Here is a 17165-nt window from a genome sequence, read left to right as displayed (position 1 = left end):
AGAAGGAAAGAAAAAAGTGAAAAGTAAAATCAGTTTGTTTTCAAGATTTTACTTGAAATTATGGAGTATCAGTTATAAACATGTTCAATTTATGACTTTGGAGACATGTACAGTTTTGCCTATAATTTTTGGAGGTAATCAGAAGTGCCCAGTGCAGTTATTTTAATTATAGGTACTACTGCATATGTTAATATATGATGTCATTATTTAAAGATATGAAGTTTTATGATTATAAAGCAAAGTTTGAAGTTTAAGTTTACCAGGTTGTTGTAAAGTCACCATCCCACTGTCATCTATACTTCCGGTTTTATGAGAACTAATTTACATGCTTTCACACTATACAGATATACTTTGACATTTAATGTTTCCTTGGAATTGCAAGTGGTTTAAAGCAATTTTTAAAAATTTGTCATAATAGTTATAGAACGATGTTCTTGTCTGTTCAAAAAAGGAAAGGTGTTACAAGATGTGATAGCGCCATCTACGACACACAGTTGTTAGCAGCACAGCCATGAGCTGAGAGAAGTTTGCCTGAGAATAAAGCCTCTGTTTAAAGAACTTGAAATTACAGAACTTGATTTATTATCATCTGTTGAGTAGCCTACAGAGTGAATGTGGGTGAAGAAGGTGAAAACTAACAGTATCACTAGACCACATACTGTCATAGATGACATCTACACCAACGCTGCACACTGGCACTGGTCCGACGGTCCCTGACCAGGAAAAATCACTGTTGGACACTGACCAGTAACTTTTTCAGGAATGGACAAGTAAAAAATGGGGGAAAAAATGGGTGGACTCTACCTACTATTACCACTAGTCTAGATGTAGATCTGGAGCTAGACTATAGACTCTGTGTTAATTTGACTTGGTGTTAGACTTCAGCTGATCTTAGTTTTAGTAACTGGCATTACAAGTAAAGTCTTAACTTAGACTTAATAGTTAAACTTGAAAGTTAAAGTCTAACATGTCTAACTTTATTCTTTACTCTTCCTTTGAGTTTTACTTTTAGACTTTTTACTTTTTTTTTAGTTTAGTAGGCCTACTTTGTCAATCTCATGATTTCATTTTCAACTCGAGTCAAGGCATAGCCATGAGTGTCTTCGAGACTTTGACATCTTGCATGTCTTGCACACAGACGTTACGACTACAGTACTCAGTAGTCTCAAAAGTAACGACATAAGTTGAAAAGAAACTATAAATAATATGATTTGGGATCTAATTTGAAATTGGATGGCGTTTACAGACTAGGCTTCATAAGCATCACGCGATTGAATACATGGGACTACACTCTACCGCAATTAATGGTTATGGTAGTCCAACTGAAACTGTTATTTTGAGCATGATTTTAATAGGATTATAGCTTACCATTCACTTCACTCGTGGACAGTGGGCTGGCTTAGGTCGTCATTCATCTTTCAGATGGTTTGGTTCTCACTCTGAGATCTGGATTAGGGCCAAAACCTAATTCTAGGCCAGTAAGTTGAACAAAGCTCAAAATAATGCAACTGCGACGGTTCGTAAAACCAAGGATAGTACCTCCTTGGTAAAACCCGCATTGCTCTTCACCCTAGCAATTCGGGTTTCACGAACCGGCGTATCTTTACTGCGTCGGTTCGTGAAACCCCTTTTTCTCAATTTCTCGATATTTCGAGTACCGTCGTTTTTTTCTTTCTTTGATAAAATTAAGAATAATTAATTTTGTGATCTAAAATTTTGGGATTTGGTAGAGTTTTGAAAGCACTTTCATTTGGTACCAATATCTCGATTTTGAAAATTTTGACCAAAATCGAAATAGCGTCGGTTCGTGAAAACGCCGACGATATAACAGCATCATCTCTGAGTAGTTATATCGTCAAAGGAAGAGACAAGAAATTGAACAGTTGTTAGAGACATATAAGCGTATTTATTTTTCAACCTCGGAAGAAAAAAAAAACCGATATCGCAGAAACGAGTATTACATGTATCGCATAGTTTTACTAAATTAACTAGTCGTACCCAAGCCATTAAAGCATGCACTCTGAACATTCTGTTACTATTATAGAATATCTATGCACATACTCCTATATAGTTGTCAATTCAACGTTATTTTTGAACGCAGATAATAAGCGAGGTTCAAAAAGCATCGAGAACATGTCTTGATAACGTCTACTAGCACCAATTGTTTACTAACCTTGGAAATACTACGTGTGTTCGAGCAAAACAAGATCGAGTTTAAAGCTTTTTTTCATAGCAATACTGAAGCTTAAATTGTATGCAGGGAATGCTTGGGTAGATAAATCTACAAAGTAATCTTCTTTTATGCTCTGAACGGCAAACACTATTGCTTTACTTCAATTGTTATCTTATTCATCTATAAGCCGTAATTTTGCACACAATTTACCATGCACCATTCATACCAATGTATGAAAAAAGAGTTGTAAGGCTCATATTTGTGTGTGTGTGTGTGTGTGTGCATGTGCATGCATGTGCGTATGTGTTTGTACAAAAAATAGCGCGTGCATGTATGCCTATTATAATATTGAGAGTCAATCTGCTGCTTGTCGACGTTATGTTCACTCCAAAATGATACATGTTATTACATGACATTTTTATTAGGTCCGATATTATCCGAATTACGAAAGGTTATTCTCTGAATTACTCATAACTAGAGAATTTAGAAATTCACATGTATGTTTAGATGAAAATGGAAGCACATCTACATTAGATGTATACCTACCGAGAGGAACGTAGGAAGTTGCTTAAAAAGTGAAGAATTTAGGATAAATAATATTCAAGCAGTGAGAAAAGGAAAGGCCTTGTATGTACAAAACATGGCTGTATGCACATCGGAGTATTCTAATTCGATAGACAAAATAATCTAACACTGCATTTTCTTTTATTCTGCAGATGCACTCGGGCCACAAAATTAGAACAAACATGTTTCAGTTGGTGCTAAACGGATCAAAATGGAGTAAAATATTGTTCGATTTCTATACCAAATAACAAGTTTTACGTAGAACGTAAATCATAATCCCATCGATATTAAAATGTCGTGACGACACACTCTCTTGTATGTAAGGTTTATATAATCGTTATAATGCTCCAAAGATCATTGCTTTGTCAATGTTTGTATTAAAACAAATGATCTACGGGTTAAACTATAAATATCTGTTAAATTTCATGTAAAGTTTAAAGTTAAGTAATTTAATAGTTTTGAGTGGAATGGCATCGGTTCATTAATTCGAAATTTCCGCCGTGGCTTGACACCTTTGATGGCCGACGAAAGTTGGGAATTAAGAGTCACGTTTCAAAATCTCTGACAACCTTTACACTCAGATGTATAGTTATACAGTTGTATTGCCAAAGTAGTCAAAGACACCAAAATGCACGTTGTGATGTACGGACTTGTACAGCTTTCTAGCCACACTTACATGCATTTGAACTTTTCATACATTAGTGCCGTACTGCGATTAGTTTACAATTTTCGACAATGAAACTATCCATGTCCATGCACTTCCTCATAATTTTTTATTGTTTTTTTTTTACAAACAAAACAGCGTTTTCTTGGTTGCAGGCCTATATGGCATTCATTTTCACGACATAATTTTCAAAGCACAGCTGGCTAGAACACATTTGGCAAAGTATCATATCGTATAATCAAAACAAAAAGAACACTTTACTGTCGTACATCTTCAATTTTATACATTCTAAGAAAAAACACAACAACTTAAGCACCTTTACCAAGATTAACACTAGGAGCACCTTGACGGGTGCAACTTTGCCCCTTTCAGACGAAGTGTCACGATGGGAGCACCTTTTAGTAGGTGTAAAGTTGCACCTGTCTGGTCTGAAAGGTGCAAAGTTCCACCAATTTTTTCTTAGAGTGCATTGCAACAATACGGACTGCGCATCTCGCAAACGAGACCAACTGGTTGTCTTCAAGATAAAAATACAACATTAACCTATTTTAACAATTCACTGTCCCTTTGCCAGGAATACAAAGCCTGTGAGTGCAGTTCATTAGCTGTGAAATCGTAACAGTTCTTGGCCGACCAAAAGAGGTCGATCACGACAGTTTACAGAGCGAGTACATAGTTGAACTTGAAGGCCTGCGGTTTGGGGAAATCCGGGTCCCGAATGACCTCAAATTCCAGTCGCACCGCTCCACTCAGTGAGCGAAATTCGAAGTTGTTCTCCCCCGGGCGGACTGGGGTCCTCATGTGGTGGGGATCCGTACTCCGTGAGATGGCCTTCTTGCCGTCGAGAATAAGACTCTTGTGGTAGCCCCGAATCTCGTAAACCTTCACTCCGAGGTGCTGAGGATCTATGTAGCAGCTGGACGAAGGAAATGAAAAATAGAAAATACCAATAAAATTTTACTAACAATTTCAAACAACACATAACAATTTTACAATTGGCATCAAACATAAATATAGTTTTATCAAGGTAAAGGAATATTCCACAGGAACTAGCCGGAATATTCAGTCAAATTAGATAAACTGTGATCCATATTATGGTTGTGACTCTATGTAAAAAGTCGTTTGCTAAGTCAAGATTATAATATTACTGTAAATTAGTTCGTTTATACACTAATTTCTTATCTACAGATGGAAGCAATATCTATATATAAATGCTGCAAATATTGCTCTCTCTTCATTTTGGAAACCTGCCGACAACTTCTGTGTTAAAGGACCTACACTGATTCTATCGTCATTGTCAATGAAACCGACTGGATATAATAAATCAATAATTAAATATAATGACGCATGGAGTTCCAGGGTGCATGCATGTCATATAATTGAGCTCATTCGTTTACAAGAGCAGCCAAAAGAGTTTTACAACGAAAGAAGAAGATTCCACTATAATGGTTTAAATTACACCCTTGATCGTGATAGATATTAATGGATAACAAGCAGGATGGGTATTTAGAGTACCACTGTGTGGCTGGGGATTTGAAAACATGGCGTGTCTGAAAGAGGAATGCCATTAGCTGAGTAAACACGACGTGATATGATTGGTAAACCATCTCCATCCAGAATGGGATTTTTCTGACGTCTACCCCGTCTCTTCCCCCACTTTCTATCCCACTCCCCCTCTCCCTTCCCCCTTCTCTCCTCTCCCCCACCCCTCTCTCTACTTCATTCCCCTGTAATATAATATGTTCACCACTCGTTTATTTTCCTTTGTGCGGAATTGTTGAATGTGTATTGCATAAACAAATTTTTCCAGCTATTTTCTGACGTTGACGTTTTATTTTGTCTGCGTCGCGCGGTTTCGCGCGCGTGACAAAATGCCACCAACGTTATATACGGTTCGCAGCTGGCGCCGTTAAAACTGTCAGAGAAAGAACCCTGGCGTATTGTTTGCAGTTTATGGCTTCGTCAACTATATTCAAGGGGTGTTCAAACCAACCCTAAGGGTCAAATGAAGTTTGAGGCATCACGTCTCCCTCCTTAATGTTCTTGTTGACGCTCTGTCTGTTCGGTCCTTTGAAGGTTAGCATACATTACATTTCAAAAACACTATAATGCAATCCATACCGTTGCGTCTGCGGGATATACGCACGTGCACTGACATGGATACAAACGTGATGGTTTCATGTTTATAGCCTCACGCTTTGGAATTGAATAGCGATGAGTGAAGATGCTTCAAGTAACATTGCCAATCAGTCGGTAGTGAGCGGAAAGAAACTTAGCTCGACCTAACACATTTAGCTTATTACTATTTATAACCAGTGAACCAGCCAGGGGTCAAACCTTAAATCCTGCACCCCATCATGTTATAAGCTGGCTACAGGAAAACATTTTGTTAAGTTTGACAACATATTTTTTAAATGTAAAAACAATGATCCATACAAAGATCTGTGATCCAAGAGAATTTTCGTTATCATTAATGTGTCACAGTATAATTGAAGCAAAAATTGCTTTTTTCTTTTGGGCAGATATTGTCTGCCATTCTTTTTGATTTTTGTTTTTCGACAATATCTACTTTTGCTCAATGACCTCCCATTTTTGTTGGTTTTGACTTTGCACTTCAAAATACCAATCAATGCTGTATAATCTATGCTACTATATTCTTTACTATACAAATTGGTCAGTTTCCTCCAGAACGACACAACAACCAATGTGCTGTATCATAAATGGAATTTATATAGTTAGAAAATAAGAGACATTATAGCATCGTGTTTATTCATTATACTTTCCGATTGCAATGGAAGAACAGCAGGCTATTCTTTGCAATCCTTAAACTTTTACAGAGGGCATTCATCCGGTGACGCTCCAAAAAGGTAATACAATTTTTCCCATTTAAATCACTTAAAATTTTGTACACATAGAGACAGTAGACGCAGCTTGAACGTCAACTATAGTCATGATTACTATCTCGGAATTTCGCGTTCGCTCAATCGATAGTTCCACATCTGACGAAGATCGCGAGATCGCCTGAAACAACACTAATGTATACTATGTTCTTGCAAAGTCAGTGGTATAATAATAGAATCTTTATCTTTCTCATCAGAGCAAGTAATTGATATTCGAAAGAATTGGAAACAAACCTAATTCAGTATCAGTAACACAAGTTAGGAATCATGGTAGGCCTAAAAAAATAAGACAACATAAGAAACAGGTGCGCGCGCGCACACACACACAACATGTACTGCGTTCAGCGATATCAGAAGTGGCCTTCTCGAATGTGCTGCTACTCCATAGGCCTATAAAGTTACCAGGGAAGTTTATGACAGATCGATTTCTTTAAATCAACATAGAATAAGAAAAAAAAAAAACGAATTCTCCATACTGTGCAAGGATGACTTCTTTCGTAAATCAATATCATATATGACTTTGGTCATTATTTGGCATTCGTCAAGGTCTACTGCAAAACGGCAATGATATCGGAAAGAGATACTTTTACTTTTATGGTTTTGCACTGGACAAGATTCACACTTGGTAAGCAGAGTAACATAAGTAGAGTATAGATGATATAAATCAGTGCTGCACGTATAAGGCCTATTATGACATCGCATGAATTCCCAGGTCTCTTAATTCTCCACCGCCTGTGGAAGATCAATTCTGACATTTATTAATCCTTCTATAGGACAGCTGTCATATCGTCGTACAAGTATTGTGCTATCTCATTTCATTATCGCTCAGTGAATTCGCAGCGTACCTTGAAAGATCAAAGGCGTGGTGTATCCATTTAATTTACGGGCTAAAGGTACGCCTACCGATGTACATTGTACTGCGATAGGGCTAAGACATGCACGAAACCCGCTCGTGGTTCATAGCCTGCGCCTGTATAAACAACAACATAAGAACAACAAATCGCGACCGCACATTACAGGCTCATGTTGTTGTTGCTGCTGATTGGTGGTGTTGGTGTTGGTATAGTCTGTATGTGTGTGTTGGGGGGGGGGGGGAGTGGAGAGCGAGTGTGTGTGTGTGTGTGTGTGTGTGCGTGTGTGTGTGTGTCAGTTTGGGAACAAAAAAAAATCTGATTTATCGTTGATTGAAGAATAAGGTAAGGCAGTGCATTGCGAGAGGAAACAAACGTATATGCTGGACTGGAACGCATGATAACGGATGTTTTTAAAGTGTTTTTATGAACGTATCTTCATTCGTCGTTATCTTTATATCTTCATTGATAAACGCAAAGTTTTGAAGTTTAACTCTGTAGGCCTATACCACTCATCTTACGTAAACTAAATGCGTGTTCCCAACATTCATTGCACACGTTATCATTGTTTCCAAGCACACATTATACACTGGTTGTGTGTATTAAGTACTTTTAAAACTCGATTTATGTGTGCGTGTGTTGGTATGTGTGGGCGTGTGTGTGTGTGTATGTGTGTGTCAGCGTCTGTACGTGTGTATGTATGTGTTTACGAAAATCTAGATCATACCATCTGTTTATCAGTGTTTGAGAGATGGGGTTATAATATACATACCAGTCTCACAGTTTACTGCATTTCCATCCGTGGCCTCGACCACACGCACGCGCGAGTCCGTCTAACATTAGAGCATAAAGCATTTCTGAAATTGCTTGCACTCAAGCAGAATAATAAATCAGAAATGATGGGTGGATGCTGTCGAGCTTTCGACGCCCTGGATGGCGGGGAAAATGGCTGGGCCAGGACTCTTCTCTACTAAAGAGTGTTTCCTCCTTGACTACCCCTCCCCTTCCCCTTCACCCCATCACTTTATCGGTGGCGTCTAGAACAGAAATTGGCCATTACTTCATAACGACGGTCCATCTTGGCAAAGTAGTTCAGCATTCCTTTCATACTCGAACAATTACGGGAGACTCTTTCTATATGGAAATGTTTGGCAGCATTCAATTCGTTCTTTTGTACTTTGTTCATCTTGAGATCAAGCAGATTGGTTCTTTGCGCTCACGAAGGAGGTGGTGTGACGAGATGACTTTTTGTAACACCTTTTGGTAAACGAAATTACCTTTAGAAAAGGTGAATGAGGGTGAATTTTTGCAATTGTAATAATGTTACAGATACAATCGACATCACCTTCTGCAATGGAAGATGGTTATGGGCTAAGGTCTCTATAAGATACGAATGATGATAATCATGATGATAATAATAATAAAAACTTTTTGGTGGTGCCACAGTCACGTCACTATTTTTTCGTATATCATAGGTTGGCTTCTTTCTTCGAACTGTATGAGTCCATATAAATTCCATGGCTATTACTATCATGGATTATATTCAGTTTTTGCCGAAGGAGTTAATAGACGAAGTGCATCGTTGTTTTTCTATAATACTGATATCTTTTGGCTTACTGTCGAAATTAATAACGCGCTATTCTCCGACCGTATGTTATACAACCACTACGTCTCATTTAAGAGTCTATACGTTTTTCGATGTCTAAATGCTGTGAGGTTCTCGGTAAATATATCAGAACCAAAAATGACTGAAGGAAGAGCAACTTTTGTCTTGTTATTAAACGTCTGAGATCCTCTTTCGCTGGAGATTCACATAGTTTGTCATTGCTTGGCACTGCTATCTCGTCGTTTTGAAATGCAAACGCTGGACGTTTCCCCTCGATGTTGTTGCGGTGCAAGAAGGATTTTTTGCACACATGTCCAATATCCTCGTCATCTCTGCACTCGTAGATTGCTTTTCTGATTATATTCTTTGCGAGAAACCTTTGATTTTTCTTTGCAAGATAAAATCGTCTGGCATATATTTTCATTCGATCTAAAGCATCTTTGCAGCACTTGAAGCCACATTACCCTGATTTATCTGTTAATTTGTGCCCACAGATAGCACGTTGGAATGTCGTTTAGTGGTCACTCCTTTCCCAGCACGGGGTACCTCGTGGAATGCCACTCTCGCGAGTCGGGCGGTTATTTTTGGACTGTTTTCAGCGAGCCTTTCTTCTTGGACTGTGTCAGACCGAAAATACATCTACACCTATGCAGCGCCGCCTTGACTAGGTGTCTGAAATTTGATTTATTAAGTTAATTGGATTCATATAGCGCATTCTTAATGAATAAAGTTGGTGATGTTTGACCGTTCACACTTAACATGCTTAAATGCATTACAACTTGCAAAGAACGAATCAATCGTGTCTGGCCAATTTTCCATTAATGTCAATAGAACTTGAATTGTGCGTAGTGAGTCTGATTAAATCCTGCTGTTTAGGTAATCGGATATCAAGGGATGACGATAAAGTGCGTGCCAATTGCGGAACAAAAATTGCAGAAGTCTCTTTATAGCCTGTTCTTGTTCCATGCGATGATTAGAAAACAACGTACATATCGGTTGATTTTTTTTTTAATTCAGCGAACGTCATTTTTATTTTTCACTGTGATGCCTTTGTTGCGAAGGAAAAGGGGTGACAGACGCTTAAACGGCAAGGGGGAAACCTCAAATGTAAAATTATGACTGTGTTGCGAATGTATCAACGTAACACATCAGCAAAGTTTGAGGTAACTGGATGGACAAGCCACTCAAAAGTTATGACTTTTTTTCATTCCGGTTAATTCATGGAGCGCCAGAGCCGGATAAAAGAAGGCTACAACTATTCGTTATGTCTCTGAGGTAGAACGATTACAGAGAGAAATCCCGAAAGTTATTTAAATGTTTAAGAAAACACACTTTCCCTCAACTTGTTGCCGACGTATACGGTGAAATTATCATTATTACCATTATCACTATATGGGTAGATTATAGTGTTGTTTCATTATGCTAGAAAATGAAAATGTTTGCAAATATGTTTATTTTCTTTGCCATCGTTCCGCTCATGTGCCATCATGAATCGTTTTAACCTTCTTACGTATAAGTTATTTGTTTCATATTGTATTACATACTTTAATATACGTTATATACACGCGCTTTTCGTTTTTCGTTATATATCTGAATATTGCATTTTGTCGAATCTGCATAGGCCTTGTAATGTTAATATGCATAAGATATATTTTTGCCATCCCCGATGGACTAATATTACGATGACAATTAGAAAAAACAACAATAATGACAATTTTTTCTATGCACGACCTCTGTCTATAAGAATAGAAACAAGTGGCAGTCTATAAACATATCCTCTCTGTGTTTGAGATTCATCAAGATTCATAAACTCAGATCTTTACGTTGAGTAGGCCCATACATGCAGAATGGATTACGGCACGATCTTGTCTCTATTCTTGAGTCGCAAAAGAGTTAAGCACCCTTTAATATGGATCGAACGATGTCTTTGCAATGTCCCCCAACGCATACACTTGAAACATTTTGAATTATTGTGTTAGGTCTGTTTAGGTGAACGCAATTATCATCTCTTGCTGGCAACAATGTGACATTATTATGCGATATATTACAGTCCCATGTATACATTTTTTTCTTTGCTTCTTTAAAACAATACGATTGTTTCGAATTGACGAATAAACCATTAGAGCATGTGTGCATTAGAGGTTTAATTTCAAGTGACAGATCTAGATTTTCATGATTCAATATCTGTAAAATTTGACAACTGAAGTTCGTTTGATTTGAGAAGGGAAATAAACAGCATTTTCAACAATATAAGCTCGAAGATAATGTTGAGATTAACATCAAACCCCACTCTAGCTAAATCAGTCTGTTGTTGGGCCCATTCAACTCTAAACGCCTTCATTAATTAATACCTTTGGCGAATTATATACAGCATATTTTAACTGACACTGATGTGGAGACTCTATATACTGATAATCTTATTCGATCTATTGTGTCATGAGCTCCCATTCCCTGCTTCTTTCTCTATTTTGAGCTCCTCTACGGAGACGATTATTTTGATGAGGTCCCCTCGCGGAGACATCTCATTAAAATATAGGTTTAAACAATCGTTTGAACCGTCTATGATAGCGTTTGATTTGATATCAACACGGACTTGGTGAAATTATTATTGATATCATTATCATTATTATTATTATTATTATTATCATTATTATCATTATTATTTCACAGAACCCCATATTTTCTCCTTTTTTGTCATAAAAAGCAACAACAATTGTCAAAATTACGGTCACCTGAAGTCGTCTCCCTGTGTGCCGTATTTGAAACGCACTTCAAAGGAGCCCCGTGGGTTGGTCCAGAGGAGATAGCCTCTGTCAGCCTTCAACTCTACCGTGTCGCAGGCTTGGAATCCGCTGGTCAGAGAAAAGATAGAACGTTAAAATGTATTGCTTACCATTGGGAGCAGTGATTAAAAAAAATGTTTGAATTATCACATTTGATGCATACGTGGAGGTCAGTTGCATCGCAAAACATCCCATCATAAAGATTTCGCAATCAAGCTTAGATATCACTATTTTTCTCAATAAACCATAACTGTTCAAGGGTTGGTGTAGTATTGGTTGAGGTGAGAATTCGGCTTTTAACTTCTTGCAAGATATTCAGAAACCACTTTATGAAATGTTAAGAAATCTCCAAATCTAAGAGGAGTGCAAAGTTTATTTGATGAAAATCGGTAACGAAATGGCTGAGATATCAAAAAAACAAAGTAAAAAAATTAATCGTAATAAAAGTTTGGTCCCACCTTTTATTAAGATTGCTTTGTTTTGGCTATCTTAGCCATTTCAAAAGCAATTTTCATCAAATAAACTTTGTATTCCTCTTAGAATAATATGATCTTCCATATTTCATTTGAGGTTTCTCATTATTTCTAAAAACAAATCATCATAAAAAACGTTGGAAACCTCAAACCCCACCTCAACCCAAACTGTACCATCCCTTTAAACGGTATATACTAGAAACAATTTTATTATAAATTATTGCTCACATTTTGTATATTTAATGATACGTAACATTAATCATACTGAAACAAAATGCAAACAGAAGAAAACTGACCAGAAACGAATATGATCTATTAGTTTGCTCATTTTCCACTAATTATACTGATTAACATTTTTACATTGGTTGTTTCTATCCCTAACTCACATTTTTAAAACTACTTTAAAGCACTAAATCTTGTTTTTGATTTATCTGCAAATGGTAAATAATGCCTTTAATGGTAAACAAATGTAGGAGGATATTCACAGCATTACGTCACACAACAACAAGGTAAACCACTCACTACACAGTGTAGTATATTAGAGGCCACAATGTCCTAAAGACAACACCTTGCATGTCGCTACATCACAAACTGCTGACGCATCGTATAACAGAAATACTACATCAGCAGTGATTTTGATGGGGTCGGTGTAGGTTAATTGGTGCATGGCCGGCCGTGGGGGGCTCGGGCCCCACACTTTTTGTGCACCATACAAAGGAATACATATTAAGGTGTCATCACTTTGGGCCCCACACTTTTTTCAACCCGGAAGTACGCAAGTGGCACTAAAATAGAAATAGATATAGGGATCTCGAAGTCTTGAAGACCTTTTTTTTTTTTGCTTGTCAGCTGAAGAAACCAGGAAGTGGACGGGTAGAGATGAGCTGAGGACCTTTTTTTTTTTTTTTTTTTTTTGCTTGTCAGCTGAAGAAACCCGGAAGTGGACGGGGAGAAGAGATGAGCCTTTTTTTTTTTTTTTTTTTTGCTTGTTAGCTCATGAAACCCGGAAGTGGGCCCCCACCCTAAAGTTTGTCTTTTGAAAACACTGATGCGCCGGCCCTGTGGTGCAGATTACATTCTAAGAAAAATAGATTCGACTTTGGACCTTTACGTTTAACGCAATATTGTAGAACCTTTACGGGTGTAATTTTGCACCTTTCAGACAAGAAAGGTACAAAGTTGAACCTATTTTTCTAAGAGCGTATACACCTAGTACATTACTAACGAAATAATGACTTGCTGTACAGCAAATTGGTTTAGGCCCTATCAACTACAACCAAACTATGATCATCTGCACGGGCGCATGGCAGGTCATCATCATCTCTAAATTTGGTTCAAACTTGTTATCGCAGTTTTTTAAAAGTTTCCTCAAGCATGTTCTTGTATATAGGACCAAAATGAGCCAAACTTATTTACTTTGCAGCATCCTCACGTCATTAAGAAAAGACGTTTCCCCTAAGTTGTCCTTCATACACGTGACTGTTGACATCCTTGTGCAGATATTGGTCGCTGCTTTGATCGTTTTCTCGATTTTATAAAAACTTTTCTTGAAGACAAAAAAAAAATCACTCTTCACCGGTCATTCGTAAATGGTGTGGTGGAAATATACAATACATAAATATGTTTGTGCTATAGTTTATCAATCCAATGTTCTGAAATCACAGCTTACAAGTGATCTTATATCCCCATCGGATATTGCACTTATACTTTTGCGTGTTTTACATTAACACAACCCTGGACAGTGTTCGTTTCACACCAGACAGAACACGCCAGTGTATGATGTAGGGGAGCCTGTCTGTCTCTAGCTTTCTGTCCGTCAAGTCAGCTGTGATTATAGAGCGCCACACATCAAAGGCAGCAGAACAATGAATAGAAAAGGTCAACCGTGTCTAAATGGTGTACCGGGTTAAAATGCTTCTCAACACCCGACAATTAGCTTATTGAATACAACCTATGGATACATGTATTTCATTGCAACATAACTTGGTGATGTGACATCATAATTATATACATTTTCCAATACTTATTACACCTTATGTACACATTAACGAAGAAGAGTAATGTTTTGAGAAATACTTTACCCTCCATCCCTGCGTCCAATTGAGAGCATTCTACTCGGCGAATCGATAACAACGGGAGGATGTTCTCCCGCCCGTATAATCAGTTTAGTATCCTCTGCCCATATCACATCCAAATAACTAAAGTCCAGTAAGAATTTCCGCGGTTTTCTCCGCATCAGGTAGCTCGTGCAAGCCTCCATCTCTTCCTGTTTCTCTTCTTCCGGCATTTTCATGTCAACTTTGGGCGAATTTTATCGAAAAAGTCAGGTCCACCACAGAGGTAGATGTATAATGCAGTTCTTGAGTACGTCGTGTGCGCGTTGTCGAACGAGCATTCCAAGGCTGGTGACGAATGCATGATGAATGCAATGTGTATACTACGTGGGGAGATAAGGGGGTTAGCACCAGTGTTAAGGCAACGGGAGTGGGTCGGCAGGCGGGATGGAGACTGAACTCTCCTCAACTCTCGGGGCATGGGATGCTGCCTTGTATATCTTTTGAACAACTCCCCTCAGGAAGGCTGGCTCACGGAGATCTGGGAAAAAGTGGGATGCGGGGAAACTTTTATACGAAGGGTGCCTGGCGCGCAGCTGACGATACCACGGTGGTGATACCACTTCTGGGGTTGGCCAAAAGTAATTGTCTGTCATCAGGCGGTTTATTTCTGCTTGGGACAGGCCTGTAAATAATGAAGGGGACGGCATGGGGGGAAATGGAGATGGGTGATGCCCTAAAATTGCATACGGTCACGTCTTTTTTGGCGGGGTTCATTAAAATGGAGCCGAGGACATTGGCGGCGTTACAGAAACCCCGCTTTGCTTGGAGCTCAGCCAGAGATATGGATGAGAATTAACCCAGAATTGAATACAGTACAGTGACACCTTTCCTTTTCCCTGTCAAAGACAAAGCAGACAGGTCAACACCAACCCATCATGCTATTCTTCACCTTGACCGGAATCAGACTTCATAACGAGCATATACTGATCAATTCATAATTGCATGACGCCCCTTTTCTGCATTGTGTGTAGCGAACATCGCTATCTTCGTTGTCATGCCATGTAGGCCTACGTGTAAAATTAATTGGTTTGGAAGTTATTTTCATTGTTCATTATTATGGGAAAACAGTGCTTCTTTAATTAGACCCAATATATCGCATTAAACGCTTATTATGGGGTGAAACACAAAGAGGCGCCAATTCTTTCTCCTCAATGTTGTATGGGAACACTACTAATGATACTGATGCAACGCAATCATAGAATCTACGCGCACCAATTAAAATCCAATTTGTGTGTGATGGCTCATTTTATACTAAAACGGATGCAATGTGTACTTTGGAGTAGATGTAGAAATCCTACCAAAAGCTGCTTACTGTTTAAGCAAAATTTTCCGAAGCTGCGATTGTTATCAGTGGAAGCGTGCGGGAGACTAGACCAGCGATGGACAAATATGGCGTGCCTACGTCACAGGGCTTAGCCACGGGTGGTATGTGAACGACCGACCGTGGACGAGTGAAGGAGTGGGTGCTATATGCCTACTTCTCGTGTACAGTCTGTTGGCATCCAGTAGGGCCTAATGAAATTTCGAGTGCAGACTATAGCAGCCTTAAATATTCTGATACACGAAGTCACACTATTGTAAACAATCACTCACGCGCTCGACTTAAAACACATTGATCTGTGGAATAAGCCTGAATTCAACCTCGGTTAGTGTACCCCGTAATTTCGTTCCAATACGCATAAAAAACATGATCGAGGGAATAAAGTTGTGATGTAATGTTCCATGAGCCTACTCCTACACACACACACACACACACACACACACACACACACACACACACACACGCATGCGCACACACGCACACGCACACATACACATTATGCCTTCATCCATAGATTATAGACCATGTAGACAATAATGTCATGATGACATTTCAGTAATGATTTATAAGAAATAATTCTCTTTATTAGTGTTTACCACTATATAATTCTTATCATTATTTTGACTGATTTTTCCCCAAACTTGCATAATACCATACCCCTCACACACACACACACACACCTGAAATGTGAGATACTATCCTGCCTTCCTCTGTCTTTACTCTTTCTTTTTTATCTTTCCTTCTTTCTTTTCCAAGGATATCTCTCTCCTTCCTGTTAATATTTTGTTTCTTTCCTCTCATCTCACTTTTCTTCATTATTCTTTTCTTCCCTTTTATCTCACTGTTCTTTGCATCCTTCCGTCTGCCTTGTTTTTATCCCCATCCATCAAACTTTGCTCTCTTTCCTCTGCAATATATCTTTTTTTTCCTTCCCATTCACTTTTTCTTTCTTTCGGATTGATCCTTCGCTCTCTCTCTCTCTCTCTCTCTCTCTCTCTCTCTCTCTCTCTAGTTTATCTCTTTACAGCTTTTCTGTCTGTGCTTCCACGATATATTATCTTTATATTCTTTATTTTCTACTTTATTTTCTAGCCCATCCATCTCTCTCTCTCTTTCTGTTCTTTTACAAAGCAATGTTCTCTTGTATACTTAATATCCCTTTTTTTAATATTACGACAACTTTCTAGTTTACAAATCTGTTTTTTCCATGTTTGTCTTTTTAGTGCTAACTTTGTATTCACGTATTTTCTCCCCTCCCCCTTTCCCCGTCCCGTTTTATACTCCTTATTCTTTTTCCTTGTCTGTTCCTCACTCTTTATCTCTCGTCTCACTCTCTCTCTCTCTCTCTCTCTCTCTCTTTTCTCTTCCTCCCCTTCTCTTTCTCTTTAACATTCGGTATATAATACCAAAAACCATAGTTAGCATTTTGTTTTCGGAATCAACGTTATCATTTTATATCATATTATTCTCATTTCATTCAATATTTCGTATGAAATCATTCAGGTGAATGTATTGTATGTAGTCATTTTCATTTGACTGAATAGATAAATAAAATGATAATAACAATAACAATAATAATAATAATAATAATAATAATAATAATAATAATAATAATAATAATGATAATAATAATAACAATAATAATTCAAACGTACACAGACACACATGCACGCACACACACATGCACATCCATCCATTCCCCCCCCCCCCCCC

General features: G+C 38.2%; 1 protein-coding gene across 1 annotated transcript; it reads right to left on the bottom strand.

Annotated features, from left to right (window-relative positions):
- Positions 1 to 2475: 2475 nt before the first annotated feature.
- LOC139724595 (uncharacterized) lies at positions 2476 to 14591 on the bottom strand. Its single transcript, XM_071635726.1, has 3 exons — positions 14096 to 14591; positions 11491 to 11610; positions 2476 to 4317 (listed from the first exon to the last, which is right to left on the bottom strand). Exons 1-3 carry the CDS (start codon positions 14305 to 14307, stop codon positions 4059 to 4061), a joined length of 591 nt encoding a protein of 196 aa, XP_071491827.1. The 5' UTR covers positions 14308 to 14591; the 3' UTR covers positions 2476 to 4058.
- Between the last annotated feature and the right edge of the window lie 2574 nt (positions 14592 to 17165).

This window comes from Diadema antillarum, unplaced genomic scaffold, assembly GCF_040938485.1.
Source record: "Diadema antillarum isolate AM-2024a unplaced genomic scaffold, OU_Dant_1.0 scf00000223, whole genome shotgun sequence".
Taxonomy (NCBI): Eukaryota; Metazoa; Echinodermata; class Echinoidea; order Diadematoida; family Diadematidae; genus Diadema; species Diadema antillarum.
Note: the sequence above shows the minus strand (reverse complement) of the source record. Positions and strands in the feature narration are given on the sequence as shown.